Genomic DNA, 20,936 nt, shown 5'->3' with positions numbered 1-20,936 from the left:
CCAAAAACCTTTAAAGGCGGAAAGATCTTATCCATCCACCATTAACCCTTTTCGATAAGCAATCTTAATATATATTGGAGACTTAACTAAATGCAGCATTTCATCATCAAATTAGATCAACTTTTTTTTGTGGGATAAGTGATTTTTTCATGTATTCTTTTTAAAATTTGAATGCATGAATATCATTTCTAGTACTGAAAAATGTATGAAATGCAATCATTTTATATAGTCGGATTGGACATATAAAGCATCTTGGGTTTTGCACTCATTCTCTTTTCAATTTGAAAATACATGATGAAGTAACTGTTAAAAGTTCATATAAAAGTGGGTAAGATTTTAGTCCTTGACACATTTTGGTGGTGTGTCAAATAAATAAAGAATAAGGTGAGCAACCGTGACTCAAGTGATAGTTTGCTTAATATTCTCAAAATCTTTATTCTTAATACTAATACGAATATGGACGCACCTTTTGTGGGAAGATTGGGCACAAAATAATTGGAGATAAACTATTACGAAATATATTACTTTATGTAGTTATGGGATTAGTGTATCCCACAAAGACCGACCCTAGCTCAGTTGGTAGAGCGGAGGACTGTAGTGGTACTGCTGAGATCCTTAGGTCACTGGTTCGAATCCGGTAGGTCGGATTTCTTTTCCTTTAACTTCAGTTACTTGGTAAAATGCTACATTTAGAGCCTGTTTGGACATAAGAATTTTTTTCCTTTTTAAAAAATTTTTTTTACTTTTTTTCGAAATCAGCGTTTGTTCATAAAATTTTCACTTGAAGATGCATTTTGAAAATTTTCGAAAATTTGAAAATTTTTTCACTCAAATCACTCACAAAACTTCAAAAACAACCCAAAATTATATTCATGTCCAAACACAACTCTAAATTTCAAATACCATTTTCACTTGAAAAAATTTTTCCCCCTATTTTAGAATTTTACAATTCTTATGTCCAAACGTGCACTTAGTGTGATTTATTGGATGTGTGACTCACACTTAGTGTGATTTATTGGATGTGTGACTCACTGTTTTGTATTCTATAAACACCAATTTGTAGGAATAGTTTTATTTCCACTTGTATAATTTGGAAGATTGGCAGATGTTAATTGTTACTAACTGTTCTTAGTGTCTACCATTATCAATGCCTTCAAATTGCATTTTCCAGGTTTGAGAGCTTGATTGTAATCAGAAGCTGCCATAATACTGCTCCTATTTACTTGAGTTCTGTGCACCAACAGTATATTTTTTTCCACACACAATTAGGTCATTACAAAGTTATTATAGGTAAACTTCTATGATAAGTGATAAACATTAATTGGTGTGATCTTGTTAAAAATGTACTAGTAACTAACTTGCTATTACATGCCAAAACTATATAGATAAAAAGACAACCTGGTGCATTAAGCCCCCTTATGCACGCGATCTGCCAAAGGATAGGACTACATTAAGAGGCTTTTTTCCACAGCTTGAACCAGTGACCTCCTGGTCACTAGTCGGCAATTCTCCCTCCGTATATAACTTAAATATTTTTCTAGACAGAACCAAGACCACTGGTTTTGACATTTAAGTGTACCTTTTCTAGTCTAAGGCAAAAACAAAAGAGGCAGCCGGATACACTAAGCTCCCGCTATATCGTACGCAGTCTTACCCTGCATTTCTACAAGAGGTTGTTTCCACGTCTCGAACCCGTGACCTCGTGGCCACACGACAGCAACTTTACCAGTTACGCTAAGGCTCCCTTTCAAGGGAGATGTGGAGATGCAGGGATCGAATCCCGTGCCTCTCGCATGCAAAGCGAGCGCTCTACCATTTGAGCTAAGGCAATCATGCCAAACAAGCACAATAGCCTGTGCTTTTAAAGGAGCAAACAGAAAAGAACATTAAGGAAATTAAACATAAAATCTATTTACATTGATGTTAAACTTACAGAAGAGGGGAACTTCTTATGGGATTCCCCCTCAAAACGAATAGTCTTTAACTATGAAGTTTAACTTGATTTTAAACAGGATAAATAACATCATTTACAGATACAGATAGTAATGGAAATGAAGGAATTATCATGGATCCACCGGGCCTGCCATTTCCTCATCATCCGAGTCATATTCAGCTTCACTTAACTCCTCATCACTTGACTTCTCCTCTGGGGCCGCTCCAACATCTTCCGGCTTTGCATATTTCTGACAATATTCTGGACAAGAAGAATGTATGTTTCAGATCAGTACTAATTTATATGCAGAAGTCTCAAGGAAATGCAATAGGATTTAAGTTATATATGCTAACAGCAATGGAATTTTTACACTGTCCGTGCAATATAACCTGCCATAAGAAGGTTACCTGCCTTATGTTTCGAGTTACTAATTCACTTACTACCTATAATTTCCGTTTAGATAACCCAATATACCATCAGTACATAGAAGTTAAAACTCAAATGCAAAAAAGTGATGAGCGTTATCAATCTCCTAATCACGAAGTTTGTAGGTGGGAGAGAAGAGTTCCATCAAATAATATCTATAATTTTATGCATCATTAAAGACTGTGATGGCATCCTTTTTTTTTTTTGCTATTTCATGTTAGAATGCAGGTAACAAATATCTATGTAGCCTAGTCGCTGAGAGGAGAAATGACCAGGAGGCGGTCGCAGCCTAAATTCTAAACTACTCTGCTCTGTCAATTTTCATACAATCAATCAGAAAAGGTTTAACTAAATCCTGGGACATGCTCAGCAACCCTGTCACACTGATCTTAAAGATTCTGTTATAGATTATGTATCCAGAGAAATGAGTTCTGAAAAAAATAGAAAAGAAGAGAACAGAGGAGAGGAGTCGAACCAGTGAACAGTGAAGAACAGAAAATAAAAAACAAAAAGAGCACACAGAGAAAAACAGAGCATAAATTAGGGCAGAACAGAGCAATAAAAACTGAAAAAAAATAGAAAGAAGAAGAGAAAAAGGAGTCGAACAGTGAACAAGCAGAGAAAATCAGAAGAGGAAGTAAGTTACCAGTTTCAAAAAAAAAAAAAAAATCAGAAGAGGAAGAGAAGAGAAGAAAGAACTGAAGAAGAAGAAGAAGAAGAGAAGAAGAGAAGAAGAGAAACTTACTCGAACAGTGTAGTCGTAGCTTGCAGCAGACAAGCAGATGTCTGGAAGTATTGTGCGTAATTGTATTTGCAAGTTTTTTTTTAAAAAACCCTAGCAGATGGCTGGACCTCGCTTAAGCGAGCTTTTCTGCGCTTTTTTCATCGCCTCGCTTCTCGCTTTTTAGGGTAAAGCGTGCGCTTATTCATGTGAGTCGCGCTTTAGGGCAGAAAAGCGCAGGTCAGTCGCCTCGCCTCGCTTCTGCGCTTTAAGCGAGAAGCGTGCGCTTTTAATAACACTGAGCTAACCTCTTCCCACCGAGTGTTCTGGCTAAGTAGGGTAGGTGCAGAGCAACACTTTTGAAGGGCACAGGAGAACACAATTGGGATAGCAGATTTAAACACAACCTGTTTGTCTCCGCAACTCCTTTGACTAACATTATTTCATCTCTACTTCCTACTGGTAAATTTCCCCAAGAAAAAAAGTTGGTTTCTGTAAGGTGAGTATGTGGATGCTGCTCTTGAAGTTTCTGACTTGCTGGTCCCATATAAATGAAGTAAAAAAGCTAATTTACTAATTGTATTTCCATCAAAAACTAGGTCCTGGTAATGGTAGCATTGGAAGGTTTAATGATTAAAGAGGATGCCACAGTTGGATGACCTGCTTATATGTTGCCTTCTCCGGAAAGAAAGTGAAGGCAGGTCTGACTTAAGCCGGCAGCAGCTGGAGGTTCCCTTTTTTTTTTCCCTGTTCTTTTTGTTTTTGAGCTTTCTCCAGTTATATACACCATAGGCACCAGAATAGCAACAACTCAAAGCAGATTAGGGATGGTTAGACTCTGCTAGCTAGTTGGAACGCTAGAAACAGGTTAACTATGAGTTCTCTTCATTCTCAAGTGGACGTATACTAGAAAGTTTTCCACATTATATGTCGGCAAATCTGCCGCACGCTGGATGAGGACCGCTGACCAGGTTGAACGGTACTTCTAGATCCGGTGGACATCTTCATTGAGATAGACTAAGAAACTATACAAAGCACAGGACCAAGAAAATGAGAAGGCTGATGTACAACAGTGTCCCAATTGAAGGTTAACCTTGCTTTAGGCGCAAGTGCCAAGTAGGAAGAATGATTGATCGTTTAGGCGACATGTTATCTGCTCCATAGTTCTTTGGCTAAGGATCTCATTTGGATTCTGGTTCTTGCACTTCACTTCCTTCTTTTTTTCCAACCACTTCACTTCCTTTCTAATACAGCATCTTGTGTTAAATTGGTTTAAGAACAATTAAGCTAGACCTCAATTTGAACACAATCACTTTTTTAGCATCAAAAACCTAAGTTCCAATATTTCAAATGTGCCTATGAAAAGGTAGGTTCAAGTACCTTGGATCTATTATACAAGGTAATGGGGAGATTGATGAGGATGTCACGCACCGTATCGGAGCAGGATGGATGAAGTGGAGGCTCGCTTCCGGTGTCTTGTGTGATAAGAATGTGTCGGTATATACTAACACTAATGCTAGCGAACCGAGCAAAACAAAGAAAAACGCTCGACTACCTACTAGCCTTCTACCATAATCTTTGACCTCCACACCCTTTTATCTAAAGCCATGTCCTCAGTCAGCTCTAGCTGTGTCATGTCCCGCCTAATAACCTCTCCCCAAGACTTCTTAGGCCTACCTCTAACCATCCTGATACCCACTGAGGCTAACCTCTCGCACCTTCTGACTGGGGCTTCTATACTTCTCATCTTAACATGCCCGAACCATCTCAACCTCGCTTCCCGCATCTTGTCCTCCACAGGGGCTACTCCCACCTTATTCAGAATAACTTCATTCCTAATCTTATCCAACCTGGTATGCCCACACACCTACCTTAACATCCTCATCTCGGCTACTTTTATCTTCTGGACATGAGGATTCTTAACAGGCCAACACTGTGCTCCATACAACATAGTCAGTGTTAGTATGATATCCTTTCTCTCATAGATTACTTTTACTACCTAGAGTTATAGCTGCTTTCTTGGCTTCGATCTTTTTTATCTTGTTGTTATTCCTACTTGTTGCCACCACTTTTTTATCTTCTTTCATCCGTTTTCCAGCCGAGAGCCTATCGGAAACAGCCTCTCTGCCTTACCAGGATAGGGTTAAGGCTGCGTACATCAGATCTTCCCTAAACCCTAAACCCCACTGGTAGGAAATTACTGGGCTTGTTGTCATTGTTGTTGTTGCCTATGAAAAGGAATTGAAAGCCAGTAACTTCAATATGTTTAATTAAACCTCACAGGCTCACATGGACATGGTCTAACCATGAAATGTTCAACGGAAGCTAACTTTAGAGCACACTGCCAATAATAGAATGCTAACCATATTTTAATATCTGCAAATATCAAGCAAATAAAGGAGAACCAACTCCCTAGAAACCAAAACAAAACTGTTAGATTGTAATTCTACGAGTCTAGCCTACTCCCAACATGTCTAACAAAGAGATTATGCACACGGCATACAAAGTACCAAAAGATTCAAGAAACCTTGAAGTCGGTTCTTTTCATCTACTTGAAGCTGCTACAGATATTTTTAACATATAAACACCTGATACGACTGAATTTACCTTTAACTCTTTGTTCATATGCAGTTCGGTCTCGCATCATCAAGGCAGCTGCTTCTCCATTCAATGGGTCCGAAGGGTTAGGATACAAGAGAAGTTGTGGAAGAAACACTTCAAACATGTTTGTCAAATCTGTGGATATTGCATCAAAGCCAGATATTATAATTACTGAAGACGAAATCGGTGGCAAAGCCAAAGAAATTTCAAGAATCTAATCATGTGCTTAAATCACATTACCAAACATGGGACTCCAAGTCTGATTGATAACATCTAAACAAACTGAGCCTGACCTGAAAGATGATAATCCGGGAAATTTCAGACTTCGATTAAACAAAACGAGAATAATGAAATTATCTACACAAAATTACAGAAATCAAGCATTTTACAACTCACATCTCATCAACATTTGGATGGTAGATTTTATTGACAAAGCCAATTGATGGAGATTTATAAGGGTAGGCATCGGGAAGTTCAACTTTCATTTTCCAAACTCCACCATGATAAGGACCTGCAAAAAACAGAATAAGCTTCCAAATACTCTTTTTTTTAACTTCAACTTCAAATACACATTTCTCAAGTTCAACCAAATATTGTCCAAACAAGAAAAACAGAAACGGAAGAAAACAAACACCCCCTCCCCCACCCAAACCCTTCACACATCCAATTGAAATGCTACTAAAAGGCAGACGTAACCTCAAGATTTATTAGTGAACTACCAATCACCAGAAACGCGAAAAAAGTCAATACAACAACAAACAACAACAACAATCCAGTATAATCCCACAAGTGGGGTATGAGGAGGGTAGTTTGTACGCAAACCTTACCCCTACCCTGGGGTAGAGAGGTTGTTTCCGATAGACCCTCGGCTCAAGAAGATGAAAAGAAACAATAGAACAGTAACAACAACAAATGCCGGAGAGATATTACCAGCAACTTAAGAACCAGGAAATAGATGGAAAAAGCAATAGCAATAGCCCGTAACAATGGCAATATACTAGGAAACCGGGCGGAAAAATAGTATGAAAACAACATGTACTACTAGCAGTCTAAGACAAGACACTATCAGACTAGTCCTACACCAGGTACGGAGTAGAAAAACGCTCGACTACCTACTAACCTTCCACCCTTATGCTCAACTTCCACACCTTCCTATCAAGGGCCGTGTCCTCCGCTAGCGCCATGTCCTGTCTGATCACCTCTCCCAATACTTCTTAGTCCTCTACCTTTCTCATACCCGCCAAAGCTAACTGCTCACACCTCCTTACCGGGCCATCTAGGCTTCTCCTTTGCACGTGCCCAAACACCCACCTTTAGCCGAATATTTTATTCCTGATCTTATCCAACCTAGTATGCCAGCACATGCATCTCAACATACTCATTTTTGCTACTTTCTACTAGATATCCTTTAACTACTCAACATAAGAACTCAAAAATAATTCCAGGTTGACACAGAAACTTAAGAAGATTCATAACCAAAAAGCACAACTACGCATTAACTATGCCAAATATATCTCATTTCAATTTTACCCAACTTAATTTCCACTCTTTGTCTAATTTCGTCTTGAAGAACTTCAATAAAAAATCAAGATAGACACCAAAAGAAACTACCTTTAGACAAATAACAAAGACCCTTTATAGCAAAAACCTCAAAAAGAGCTAAATTTTTTAATATATAGGCTAAAAAGAATGGATATTTACTTTCAGCAGGTCCATGGAAATGCACATAAAATTCTTGCATGCCATCATTGATCATTTCCACCTTGTAATCACTCATCATCCTAATCCAAGAAACCAAAACTGAAAAATTAAACCAAATAATAATCCCAAATTAATAAACTTAATTTATACACAAAAAAGAATTAGTTAGACAGCTCACAGCTTCATCAAATCCATTTCTCTCCGTTTGCTTGGTGAAGACATGATTTTTTCTGAATTTTTGACTTCTTTTTTTTTGGGGGGGGGGGGGGGGGGGGAGGGGAGGACTAACAGAGAAAAAAGGAATAGAGTTACTTGCACAACTCAGAGAAGTACTCAAATACTTCAGACATGGGGGGAGAGGAAGAAGAAGGATAATATTTGTGATTTTGTTCATTAAAATATTTATGTTATATTTTTGGATTGTTAAATTTAGGTGGCAGCCATATTCAAGATTCTCATTTGTCTGCTTTTGTCACAATCCCTTTCCTATTTCTTTCCACTTTTTAATCCATTACCTAATTCCAGTAAGTTCTTTATTACTACTATTATAGTGTACAAATGATAATATGATATGGGGTTACTCATTGCTAATCCTGCCAAATAAAGTTAGGCAATCATATAGTATTTTAATTTTATAATAATGGTGTCCGGACCCGATCAAATAATTTTATAGACCTTTACAAACTTGTTTTTAATTTTATGACTCTATTTTTTTTTTTTTTTACATATGAAAATTTTGCTTTTACACAGATGAGATCTATCTTTTACCCATAAGAGATCTAAATGATACTTTTTAAATTTCAACATTATAAATGACCATGAACGCTCGTTCCCTCGTCTGGATCAATGCATATCTCGATTATTTTCTATGTATTTATTATTTTTCATCAATACAAATATTAAATAACTCTATCCATCACTAATTAAACATCATAAATAAAAAAAAGGGTAAGAAACATAATAAAATTTTTATCTAACGTATTGTATCTCTATTAGAATTTGAATCATAATTTTAGTGAAGTCAAGAGAGTGAATAAAGGTAATTTTATATAGATTTCATTTGATAATAATATCCTCTTTTCATCAACCTTGAAATTTTGTTTTTGGAAATTGAAGGAACTAAAACAAATAATTCGTCAAAAAGTTATATTTATGATATCAAGATAAATTAACTCTTCTAATGATTAACAGAAAGAAAAATTATTGCCAAGAGCCATGCAACTCAAGTTAATACATTTTGACAATGACGCAAGGTATTTGACCTAAAACTAGTAAATAGATTTCTAAAGAATGACATTGCTTGAAAGTAAGGTAACCTCCTATTGTTAGTGTTTTTCAAAATGCTGAGATTCCTTCATAAATTAGGAAACTTATATACATGTATGTGGCAGCCATTAAGTTGGGTAGGCAAGCACATTTTTTAAGGTAGCCCTTGCGTGTTTGTGATGGAGTTAGTTTCTTTTTTTTGTTCCATATTAATATTGGAGTTCCGACGAATTTAAATATGCGTCTAATATTGGGATTTCGACAAATTCAAATATGCACCGTGTAAAAATTTATTGAAAACGAAAAGTATTCCTTGTTAGAATTTTTATTATTTCCAGAATTCGAACATCTAATTAAAAGTAAAGACTCTCATCCATTTCACCACAATTTTAGAGGTGAGTTGGGTACCTTTCATTTGATGCCTATACTTGTGAATCAGTATTTTCCTATTCTCAGTTTCAACCAGTACCATGGCCCATTTCAATTACTAGAAAAAGGAAGGGAAAAAGAAGGCACTCACCTAGCTTTTTCCCCCTCATTTTTACATGGATTAAAAGTTGCTAATAAACTGATTCACTGATCATAATTTACATGGTTTGAATAATATTCACATGAAAACTAATTTCTTGACCTGGTACTCACGGGAAGTGCATTGACCTGATACTCATAACTGCCGGCACGTTCCATCGAAACCTTCGAGGAAATGGCCGATAAGTTCGTGATAGCCCATGCCGGGGCTAAGAAGGCCGAGGCAAGAGTGAATGACATCTTTGCTATCAAACAGTCCCTGGGAGAAGGACTGAGGGACTTCCTCGCCCGTTTTAACCGAGTAAGAATGACTTTGCCCAATGTATCAGAAGGGATGGCGGTAGCTGCTTTTCAAAACGGGCTAAGCAGAAATGGCTCAAGGGCGACAAGAAAATTACTAAGTCGGCTTATGAAATACCCCCCTCCCCCCCAACAACAACAACTTGGGACGAAATACATAATGCATACTGTGCCGAAATCCGAGCACACGAAGACGACCTCAATGGGCCGACTCATCGACTGACCTCAGTACAAGCAGAATCCAAAAAACATCGAAGAAATGATATCAGAAGAGATCCCGTGGCCTCACGACCAAACCGGGAACGACGTCTCCCATATGTCAGAACTACCGATGCATCCTCATCTCGCCATGAAGAAGGCCCACCCCGATCAAGAACAGGGACTCACCAGAATGAGAGAGGTATGCCCTATTTACTACCCACTCACAATTTTTGCGTGTCACCTACAGAGATCGTCTATGCCTTGGAGAAGCTCGGACCAAAGGTAAAGTGGCCACAAAAGATGAGGTAGGACCCGAATACCAGAAAATCAGATGCCCTTTACGAGTTCCATCAAGAGCGAGGACACAAAACTGAAGATTGCATCGCCCTAAGACAGGAGGTCGTAAACATGTTGCGACAGGGGCACCTCAAGGAATTGCTGAGCGATCGGGGAAGGACCAATTTTTCCAGAGGACGCGAACAACATCAAGGGTTGCCGAAACCGCCCTCGCTAGCCCGCACCATCCACATGATCATCGGTGGCAGGGACGACGCTTCCATCAACAATGTGCAGTTCACCACAACCCACAATCCCAAACGGTCAATCACCCACGAACGGTATGATGAACTCAAAGAAAGTACCATCTTCTATAAATCAGATACCAACGGTTTGGCTTTCCCTCACTATGATGCTCTCGTTATCACTTTATGAATTTTAGATACCGACGTAAGACGGATTATGGTAGACGATGGGAGCGGCGCGTGTATTATCCATCCTCAAGTACTCGCTCAAATGAAACTCGAGGACAAGATAGTGCCACACAACATCACACTGACAGGCTTTAACAATGCAGTTGAGCGAACATATGGTAAGATCACACTCCCCGTCCTAGTGGGTGGCGTCACTCTGGAGACTAGATTCCACATCATGGACCAGGACACGGCATACAACGCTATAATAGGGCAACCATGGCTACACACCATGAGAGCTATACCCTCCAACTTGTACCAAGTCATCAAATTCCCAACTCCATGGGGCATATTCAATGTACGAGGGGAGCAGCGCACATCCAAGGAATGTAACTACATCACCCTAGACTGCACGGCCACCCAACAAACAAAGGATAAAGAAAAAGAGGTATAACAATTAACAAGGTCGAGGTCGGAACGTGATGACGGCGAGGACGTCATCAGAGACCCCGATATGATCGAGGCAGCAGGATCGACCATAGAGGACCTCGACCCAATTCAATTGGACAGCAACGACCACAGCAAGAAAACTTACATCGGCTGAAACTTCAGGAACCATGTAAGTTTCATAAATTTTTAACTGATAATGCGGACTTGTTTTCTTTTAGTCACGCAGATATGCCAGGTATCCCAAAGAAAATCGCCACGCACAAATTGAACGTCGATCCACTTTACCCTCCGGTGAGGCAAGTTAGACGTAAGTTCAACTCCGCAATTAATGATGCAGTATGTGAAGAAGTGGAAAAATTATTGGAAACGGCTCTGTCAGGGAGTCGAAGTATCCCCAATGGGTCTCCAACATAGTCATGGTGAAAAAGAAGAATGGCAAGTGGAGAATGTGCGTAGATTTCACTAACTTGAAGAAAGCTTGCCCCAAGGATTCGTTTCCATTATCTCATATCGACCAACTCATCGACGCAACAGCTGGACACTAGCTATTAAGTTTCTTGGATGCCTACTCGAGCTATAATCAGATCCTCATAGAGGAAGAGGACCAGGAAAAAACCACCTTCATCACCTACCAGAGGACGTACTGCTACAGGGTCATGCCCTTCTGATTGAAAAATGCGGGGGCAACTTACCAAAGGCTGGTGATTAAAATGTTCAAAGAACAACTTGGAAAAATGATAAAAGTCTACATCGACGACATGCTGGTCAAATCCAAAAGGAAAGAAGATCACATCGACCACTTGAGAGAAGCCTTCGGCATACTCAGACAATACGGTATGAAACTGAACCCTGAAAAATGTGCATTCGGCGTGGCCTCGGGAAACTTCTTGGGTTTCCTAGTGTTGCAGGGAGGTATCGAGGTCAATCCTGAATAAATCAAGACCATTGAAGGGATGCCAGAGCACTTGACCACCAAAAAACAGGTCCAGAGGCTGACTGGCCGTATCGCCACCCTTTCGAGGTTCATCTCACGATCCTCCGATAGGTGCCACAAGTTCTTCGGCATACTCAAAAAGGAGAACGGCCTCCAATGGACCCCTGAGTGCATCTAAGCCCTGAAGGAGTTAAAAATATACTTGTCCTCGCTACCGTTGCTTTCAAAACGAGAACTAGGACAACCTCTCCTCGTCTATCTCGCCGTGTCCGAAGTAGCTGTGAGCGCAGTCTTAGTCTAAGAAAATAAAAGTACATAACCTCTCATCTATTACATTAGCAAGACATTAATCGACACCGAGACCAGATACCCCCATCTTCAAAAGCTGGCTCTGGCCTTAGTCATAGCTTCATGAAATCTTAGACCGTACTTCCAATGCCACCCCATCTCTGTTGCCACGTCTTTTCCCTTAAGAAGCATTTTACATAAACCTGAACTATCGGGCAGATTGGCCAAATGGGCCATCGAACTAAGCTAGCACGATATTACATATCGGTCGCGAATGGCGATAAAGTCACAGGTCCTCGCCGACTTCGTCACCGACTTCAGTGCACAAATAATGCCCAAAGTCGAAAAGGAAGCCGTCCACGCTTCTTCCCAAACACAAGACCTATGGGTCCTGTACACCGATGGCGCATCTAACGCATCAGGGTCTGGGCTGGGACTCGTACTCGAAGTCCCAACAGGCGAAGTGATTCTCCAGTCCATATTGTGCCCGGACATGACTAACAACAAGGCCGAGTATGAGGCCGTAATTGTAGGACTGAGACTAGCACTCAAATACGGGGCGAAGCGGCTAATGTTACGCTACGATTCTCATCTCATGGTCAACCAAGTCACAAGGACTTTCCAAATCAAGGAGCAAAGGTTACAAAAATACCAGACCGAAATATGCAAACTACTACCCGAGTTCGACGAATGTTAGCTTGACTAGATTCCCCGAGCATAGAACATCGAGGCAGACGGCCTCGCCAAATTAGCAGCAGCCACCAAAAACATTACAACCGGAGACCGAAGTGTGGTCCACCTCCTCAACTCGGCGATAGACCGAATCGAGGTAAGAACCATAAACTTGACTTGGGAATGGCGCAACCGTATTATTGCATATCTGTAGGACGGCGTACTCCCCAACGATAAAAAAGAGGCCAAGAAGCTGTGAATGCAAGCGGCCAAATACAACATCTTTCACAACGACCTACACAAAAGGACATATGGCGGCCCTCTGGTGAAATGCTTAGGCCCAAATCAGACGCGGCGCGTCCTTAAAGAAGTACACGAAGGCCACTGTGGAGCTCACTCCAGCAATCGAGATTTGGTCAGACGCCTCATACGAGCGGGGTATTACTGGCCCACCATGAAAAACGAGGCCGCGGATTTCGTAAAAAAATACGAACAATGCCAGAAGTATGCCCCAGTGATCCACCAAGCAGGCGAACACCTACACTTAGTAACTTCCCCTTGGCCGTTCATCAAATAGGAAATGGACATCGTGGGCCCCCTCCCGGGAGGGCGAGGTAACGTACGATTTCTCTTGGTTTTAACTGACTATTTCTCTAAATGGGTGGAAGTAGGAGCATTTGCCCAAATACGCGAACAGGAAGTGATCGCCTTTATATGGAAAAACATCATATGTAGTTTCGGTCTCCCTAAAGAAATCAGCTGCGATAACTAACCTCAATTTACAAGAAAGAAGATCGCCGACTTTTTCGAAAAATGGCACATCAAAAGAATACTCTCAACGCCTTACCACCCCGCGGGAAACGGGCAAGCGGAATCCTCCAACAAGTCATTTTTGAACATCATGAAGAAGAAACTCGAAGACGCCAAGGGACTGTGGCCGGAAATATTACAAGAAGTACTCTCAGCCTACCGAACAATGCCAAAAATGAGCACAGGGGAAACGCCATACTTGTTAGTATATGGGACTGATGCAGTAATACCAGTCGAGGTCGGGGAGCCCAACCTAAGATACTTCTGTGAAAGTGGACCCCAGGACGATGACAGTAGAAGGCAGGAGCTCGACGAAGTTGGGGAACGAAGATATATGGCCTACGTGAGAATGGTCGCCCAAAAGCAACAAGCAGAATACTACTATAACAAAAGGGCAAAGATTAGGCCACTCAAAGTCGGGGACTACGTGCTTAAAGCTAAAACACAAGCAAGCAAAGACCCACGGGAAGGCAAACTATGAACAAACTGGGACAGCCCCTACAAAATCATGGCAGCATCAAACAAAGAGTCATTCACACTAGAAACAATGGAAAGAAAGTGACTACCAAACAACTGGAATATTACACACCTCAAGTACTTCAACTTTTAAAGGATGAGGTCCCCAAAATCGCATTCTTTTTTCCTCACTCGAGTTTTGTCCCAATTGGGTTTTTTCGAGGAGGTTTTTAATGAGGTGATGACAGGGATACTTTAGGATTGAAGTACGCACAGACGAAAGCACTGGACGGCTAGTTCATTGCTCGATCTCTCACTATTTTTCCAGCTCGATCAATGAAGGGACTAGATAGACTGAGACTGAACTAAACAGTCAACGCCCGAAAAATATGTAAATCTCTCCAAGAATATGAATAAAGCACAAATACATGAAGTTTATTTCGGCTCTCCGCAAGCACAAGTTACATTCGACCTTATTCAAATTAACACCTAATCGGCCCACGGCCTTAACTAGATAAAGGTTACATTCGACCTCGTTCAAATTAACACTTAATCGGCCCACGGCCTCAAATACATGAATGTTACATTCGACCTCGTTTGAAATAATACCTAATCGGCCCACGGCCTTAACTAAATAAAGGTTACATTCGACCTCATTCGAATTAACACCTAATCGGCCCACATCCTTAAATAAATGAAGGGTACATTCGACCTCGTTCGAATTAACACCTAATCGGCCCACGGCCTTAAATAAATAAAGGTTACATTTGACCTCATTCGAATTAACACCTAATCTCCCACGGCCTTAAAGAAATGAAAGTTACATTCGATATCATTCGAATTAACACCTACTCGGCCCACGATCTTAACTAAATGAAGGCTATATTCGATCACGTTCGGATGAACACCTAATCGGCCCTCGGCCATAAATAAATATGCGACGTGTTCGACCTCGTTCGAACCAACACCTACTGGCCCTCGGTCATAATCAAACCTAGGCTTCGTTTCAACCTCATTCAACCTACTCGAACAAATTTATTATGACAAAGGCAACCAAGCAACAAAATCAAAAAAGCGTACAAACCCAAACAAAGAAAAAGAATCAGGTACGAATAGCAAAACTAACATTTCATATTTAGAATATTTTTTACAAAGGCTCGAATACACACCTACAAAAATACACACGTATGCGGCTAAACAAAAAAAGAAGAACAACTAATCACCGCCTGATCCAGCAGTACCTCCAGCTTGATCGCCCAAACTATCTCCACCTACCTCTTCGCCATCGCCATCGCCAGTGGGATACTCACCCTCGTACCAGGCATCTTGTTCAATCTGATCCACGCCTGCATCCTCCTCGTCATCACCGGCTTCCGGTGTAGTGGGATCATAGCCACAAGCAAACCGAGCTTTACACGCCTTAGAACGAGCATCCTCGAAGCCGGCTTCTGAAATAGCCCTCGCCCCCATCAGATCCCTGAATATATCCAACTGGGCCTCGGCGTGAATCCATTCCTCGTACAAGTCCCGCGGAACATCAAGAAAAGCAGAAGCACGGGAAGAGGACGGCTGAGCCAATAACTGCGCCTTCTCGACCTCGAGGGCAGAAACTCGATCACTAATGCCCGAATCCTCTTTTTTCAGCTCCCATATCCGCTCATCAAGCCGCTCCTCTATGATCCTGGCCATCTCTAGAGCACTCTCCCGCTCAGAACGAAGAATGCGAATCACGATCTCTAAATCCTCTGCTTTCCTCACAACCGATAACTAGGCTAACTCCGCCTTATCTAAACTATCTACCTTTTCAGTGACCTCGCCACTCAGAGCGTCCACTTTTATCTCACACTCCTCGAGCTCGGCGCGCAACGAAACTGTCACGACCCGAAATTCCCACCTTCGGACCGTGATGGCGCCTAACATTTTACTTGCTAGGCAAACCAATGTTAGAATAATATTAACTAATTTTTAAATAATTTTTAAATTTATTAATAATAAAGAACGATTGCGGAATTAAAATCTGAAATATAGTGAATAATCCATAAAAATAATGGTGTCTAAATACTATCCCAGAATTTGGTGTCACAAGTGCACGAGCTTCTAGAATAATACAAATAAGGGTCTGAATAAAATAAAGTTGTCTGAAAATAAACACACAGCTAAAGTAAAGTAGACGGGGACTTCAGAACTGCGGACATCGTGCAGTTATACCTCAAGTCTCCTCTGAGTAGCTGAAATCCGAGTAAGTCTATGGTACACCGCTGGGACCAACTCCAAAATTTGCACAAGAAGTGCAGAGTGTAGTATCAGTACAACCGTCCCCATGTACTGGTAAGTGCTGAGCCTAACCTCGACGAAGTAGTGACGAGGCTAAGGCGGGTCACTTACATTATCTGTACGCAATATTAGTAACAACAATAATAATAGAAATAAATCAGGTAACTCATTTATAATAATTGAAGCCAATTCAGCAGTCATAACCAATTATCATTTCCATCAATTCTGTTGCAGCGTGCAACCCGCTCTCACAATATATTCACATTCAATTTTGTTGCAGCGTGCAACCCGCTCTCACAATATATTCATTTTCAATCCTCTCATATAATTATTTTTAATCAAGTATATATATTAACTTTTAAATAAGTCTATTGCGGCGTGCAATCCGATCCCCAAAATATTGACTTTTAATAAGTCTGTTGCGGCGTGCAACCCGATCCTCCAATATGGACTTTTTAATAAGTCTGTTGCGGCGTGCAACCCGATCCTCCAATATATCCATTTCAATTAATTTTGTTGCGGCGTGCAACCCGATCCTCCAATATATCCATTTACCAATTCTTATAGAAGAAATTTTCCAAATAAATGCAACAATTAATATAAAATTATAAGACAACAAGCATATAATAATTATGATTTAATTATGAAACAAACAATGACAAATAGCAAATTATTATGGAAATCAGGGAGAAAATAGGCTGTTTAATATTTAATATGCTAAATGTCAAATAACAATTAAGACACATAATTCAAATAGCATGTAACAATTAATACATGAATTCAAGAATTAATATTTAACAAAGAATATGAGAGAAATAATTATTATAATAATTAATTCATGATTTAAAAAGATTTATGATTTTTTAAGTAATTATGCAAGCAATTAATTTGAGGACATATAAACACCCGTCACCTCGCCTATACGTCGTTCACATGCATTTCACATAACAAATAGTTTAAGGACTCTATTCCCTCAAGTCAAGGTTAACCACGACACTTACCTCGCTTTGCAAATTCCAATCAATTACTCGACCACAACTTTTCCTTTTAAATTTGTCTCCAAAAGCTTCAAATCTATTCATAAACAATTTAATATACTCAATACGAATCATAGGAATTAAGTCCATATGAATTTACTACTTTTTCGGATAAAAATCCGAAATTCATTAAAATATTCGACAGTGGGACCCATGTCTTAAATCTCGAAAAAATTTACGAAATCCAAACACCCGTTCCGATACGAGTCCAACCATATAAAATTTATCAAATTTCGATGTCAACTGGACCTTCAAATCTTAAATATTCGTTTTTGAAAGATTATATAAAAATTTAATTTTTCTTCCAAACAATTCACGGATTCGTGATATAAATGAGTATGAAATCATAAAATATAATCAATATAGGATAAGGAACACTTACCCTAATATTTTTCCATAAAAATCGCCCAAGAATCGCCTTACCTGAGCTCAAAAATTGGAAATGGTTGAAAATGGGTCGAAACCCCTTTTCCAGAACTTAAGTTATGTTTTTCAGATTTTTATTCATCGCGATCGCGAAAATTCATTCGCGATCGCGTAGAATAAAATTTTCCCAAGTTTGTTTAACACTACGCAATCGCGTATAAGGCCATGCGATTGCAAAGAATAATTTCTGAGCCTTACGCGATCGCGTACAGGTTTATGCGATCGCGTAGCACAATTTCGGTGCTTCAGCTTCTGCCTCATTCCTTCTCCGCGATCGTAGCTTTGAGCTCGCGTTCGCAGTTTACTGGGAGCTAGCCTTTCGCGTTCATGTTCCTATCTTCGCGAACGCGAAGAGTAAAACTCACGGCTTAAAATTTTCTCTTCGCGATCGCGAAGCACAATGCACCAGCTGACAGTAGAAGCTCAAAAATCAGATTTTCTAAGTTCAAAATCATCTCGTAGCCTATCCGAAACTCACCCGAGCCCTCGGGGCTCCAAACCAAATATGCACCCAAGTCCTAAAATGTCATACGAATTTGCTCGCGCGATCAAATCGCCAAAATAACACCTAGAACTATGAATCGGACATCAAATCGAAGGAAGTTTTCAAGAAAACTTTAAAACTTATATTTTCACAACCGAACGTCTGAATCACGTCAAATCAATTTCGATTCTCACCAAATTCGGCAGATAAGTCATAAATATTATAGTGGACCTATACCGGGCTCCGGAACCAAAATACGGACCCGGAGTCAATAAATCCAACATTAGTAATTTCTTAAAAATTATTAAGCTTTCAAGCTTTTAATGTTTCATCAAAATTTCATATCTCGGGCTAGAGACCTTGGAATTCGATTCCTGACATACGCCTAAGTCCCAAATTACTATACGGACCTACCAGAATTGTCAAAATATTGATCCGGGTCTGTTTGCTCAAAATGTTGACCAAAGTCAACTCAGTTGAGTTTTAAAGCTCTATTTCACATTTTAATCCATTTTTTACATAAAAACTTTCAGGAAAATTGTACGGACTGTGCACGCAAGTCGAGGAATGATAAATGGTGCTTTTCGAGGTTTTAGAACACAAAATTACTTATTAAATTTATAGATGACATTTTGGGTCATCACAGAAACCATCTGGGCCTAAAGATTAGCGCATTGGGCCTCGACTCCCTTTCTCACCTCAAGTTCTTCTTCTTTGTCCCTTAACGGCCCTAGAGAATGCTGTATTTACCGATGACCCTCATCAACTAGACAGTTTTCTCCTTCAGTTCACCTCGGAGATCCTGGAAATTGCCCCTCCCACCAAACTGCCTGCAGATCTCGTAATGCTTATCACGGTATTCATGATATTTCTGCTCCATCTTCTGGAAAATAGCCTGATGCCTCTCCTCTCGTCGGGCGCTCTCGATCTCCAAAATAGTGGTCTGAAAGAAAGACATAAAATAAGGAGTAAGAACGAAACTTTGAACTCGACATAAAAAATGGAGAGAGATCGAAAAGCTTACCCTAAAAGCAAGGCCGGCCATGCTCCTCGATAAAGTGGCATCATTAAGCTTCTCAAGGGTTTTACCCTCCACTTCGGAATAGAGGGGACCAAGAGAAGGGACTACATCCTCTGTGTCAACCATCAAATCCTGGTCCAAGGGGATCGCAATAGTCCGTGTGGTCCCCTCCAATCTCACCTTAAGTCGGGTAAGTCCTTCCCCCATTATCCTTATTTCCACGGCATCTATATCAGAGCCCGTCTCGTAACCTTCTTCAGCTACACTTTTTCCTCTTGTGTCGACCCTGGAAGAAGGATCCTCGACTGGTATCAAGGCCGATGGCTCATTCCGCCATAAGTAGTCAGGGACTCTATCCGACGTCCCTTCAAAATCCATGGTCTCAGGGAGAGAGACGTACCCTCCTCGGCTCCCGACGATGGCAGAATCGTGGGCAGTAATTTGGCGTCGTCTTCAAGTTCTATAGTCGTTGCTTCTCGGATGATGAAATCCCCCATCGCCGAACTTGCCGCCCGGATAACTCCTTCACCGACATCCACTGATCGCCTCTTACGGGGAAGCAAGTTATCACCATCCGGCGATGATTCCTCCTCATCGTCCTCATCTACTAAATGATGCAAAGGGGAAGCCAAAAGTCCTGCTGCAAGTGTAGTCGACGACCGAGCAGACCTCACCGCATCAGAAGGAACATAACCAACCTTCCTCTTATGAAACGCCAGAGCAGGAGACTTCGACCTTCTCGAAGATCCTCACGCTGTAAAAGAAAAATTAGAATACGGTCATTTCTTTTACAAAACTGTAACGAGCAGGCGACCATGAGGTCAAAATGGTACAGACAAAAGATAATAATTGTATATGTAAATAAATACATATAGATGAACTCACCGGTCATGGAAGGCACAGGCCAAAATTTCTTGATAAAGGCCGGCCATTCACGAATCCCTCTTGTGTGAGGCCAGACCTGGCTGACCGAGTCATGAATGTCCCCGGCCAAGGGAGTGGACGAATTCTCAGCTGCACGAAGAAGGGATGGAATGTCAGATTAAGACTAAAACGGGTAAAACAAATGCGCAACAAAAAGATACTTATGGGCGTAATTCCAAGCCTCAGGGAATCCGCTCGCGTTGACTACCACGTCATCGATCTTGATGAAGAAGTAGTTGAGCCAGAACTGGCGATTTGCCTTATCGTCCATCTTCACCACCAGACTTTTACTTCCTCGGTGGCGGAGGTACAACATCATCCCCCCATAGAAACTAGGGGCGAAGAGATGCATCATGTGGCGAAGTGAGACCCCATGGCCAGCCAACTCTGCATATTTCGTCAACATACGGATAAGCTTGTAGATGCAAAGAGAGAGTTGGGTCGGGCAAACGCCGTAGTAACGGCAAAATTCCTCTGCCAATGGGAGAAGAGGAAAGGAATAGCCGACATAGAATGGATACGCATAGAACGCGCAATATCCTGGGCGGTGTATCTGTACCACATCGTGCCCTACTGGAACCAGATCGATATGAGCATGAATTTTGAAACTTGCCCTAAGCTCAGCGAGATCGACCTCGTTCATTACTGACTTCGAGGCCTCAGGATCGTCTTCAGGCAACTTCAAAAAGTCGGATCTAGCCTTTTCACTGCGAGGGATTATTTCCTCTAACGTGGGAAATTTCTCGTCTTCAAGAGCAACAAAAACACCATCGTCGTGAGGAGTCATGCGCACT

At 40.8% G+C, this 20,936-nt stretch overlaps 2 protein-coding genes and 1 non-coding gene across 4 annotated transcripts; 2 read left to right on the top strand and 1 right to left on the bottom strand.

The window, feature by feature from the left end:
• The first annotated feature begins 561 nt into the window (after window positions 1–561).
• TRNAY-GUA (transfer RNA tyrosine (anticodon GUA)) lies at window positions 562–647 on the top strand. Its single transcript is given in 2 exon segments — window positions 562–598; window positions 612–647. It is a non-coding gene; the product is annotated as a tRNA-Tyr (tRNA).
• Window positions 648–1,895: 1,248 nt separating this feature from the next.
• Window positions 1,896–7,858, bottom strand: LOC104117493 (ubiquitin-conjugating enzyme E2-23 kDa-like). Of its 2 annotated transcripts, none has more exons than XM_009628554.4 (6): window positions 7,561–7,858; window positions 7,383–7,462; window positions 6,078–6,192; window positions 5,922–5,974; window positions 5,688–5,816; window positions 1,896–2,194 (listed from the first exon to the last, which is right to left on the bottom strand). In XM_009628554.4, the coding sequence occupies exons 1-6, from the start codon at window positions 7,602–7,604 to the stop codon at window positions 2,064–2,066; spliced, it is 552 nt and encodes a 183-aa protein (XP_009626849.1). In that variant the 5' UTR covers window positions 7,605–7,858; the 3' UTR covers window positions 1,896–2,063. The 2 variants fall into 2 exon arrangements, with proteins under 2 accessions (XP_009626849.1, XP_018633564.1); XM_018778048.3 differs by having other exon boundaries at window positions 7,383–7,481; window positions 7,561–7,742.
• Window positions 7,859–13,611: 5,753 nt separating this feature from the next.
• On the top strand, window positions 13,612–14,001 carry LOC138897203 (uncharacterized). Its single transcript, XM_070183164.1, has one exon. The coding sequence runs from the start codon at window positions 13,612–13,614 to the stop codon at window positions 13,999–14,001; it is 390 nt and encodes a 129-aa protein (XP_070039265.1).
• The last annotated feature ends 6,935 nt before the right edge of the window (window positions 14,002–20,936 follow it).

This window comes from Nicotiana tomentosiformis, chromosome 8 (genome assembly GCF_000390325.3).
Source record: "Nicotiana tomentosiformis chromosome 8, ASM39032v3, whole genome shotgun sequence".
Lineage (NCBI taxonomy): Eukaryota > Viridiplantae > Streptophyta > Magnoliopsida > Solanales > Solanaceae > Nicotiana > Nicotiana tomentosiformis.
The sequence above is the reverse complement of the archived record's forward strand: the minus strand, read 5'-3'. Positions and strand labels throughout refer to the sequence as shown.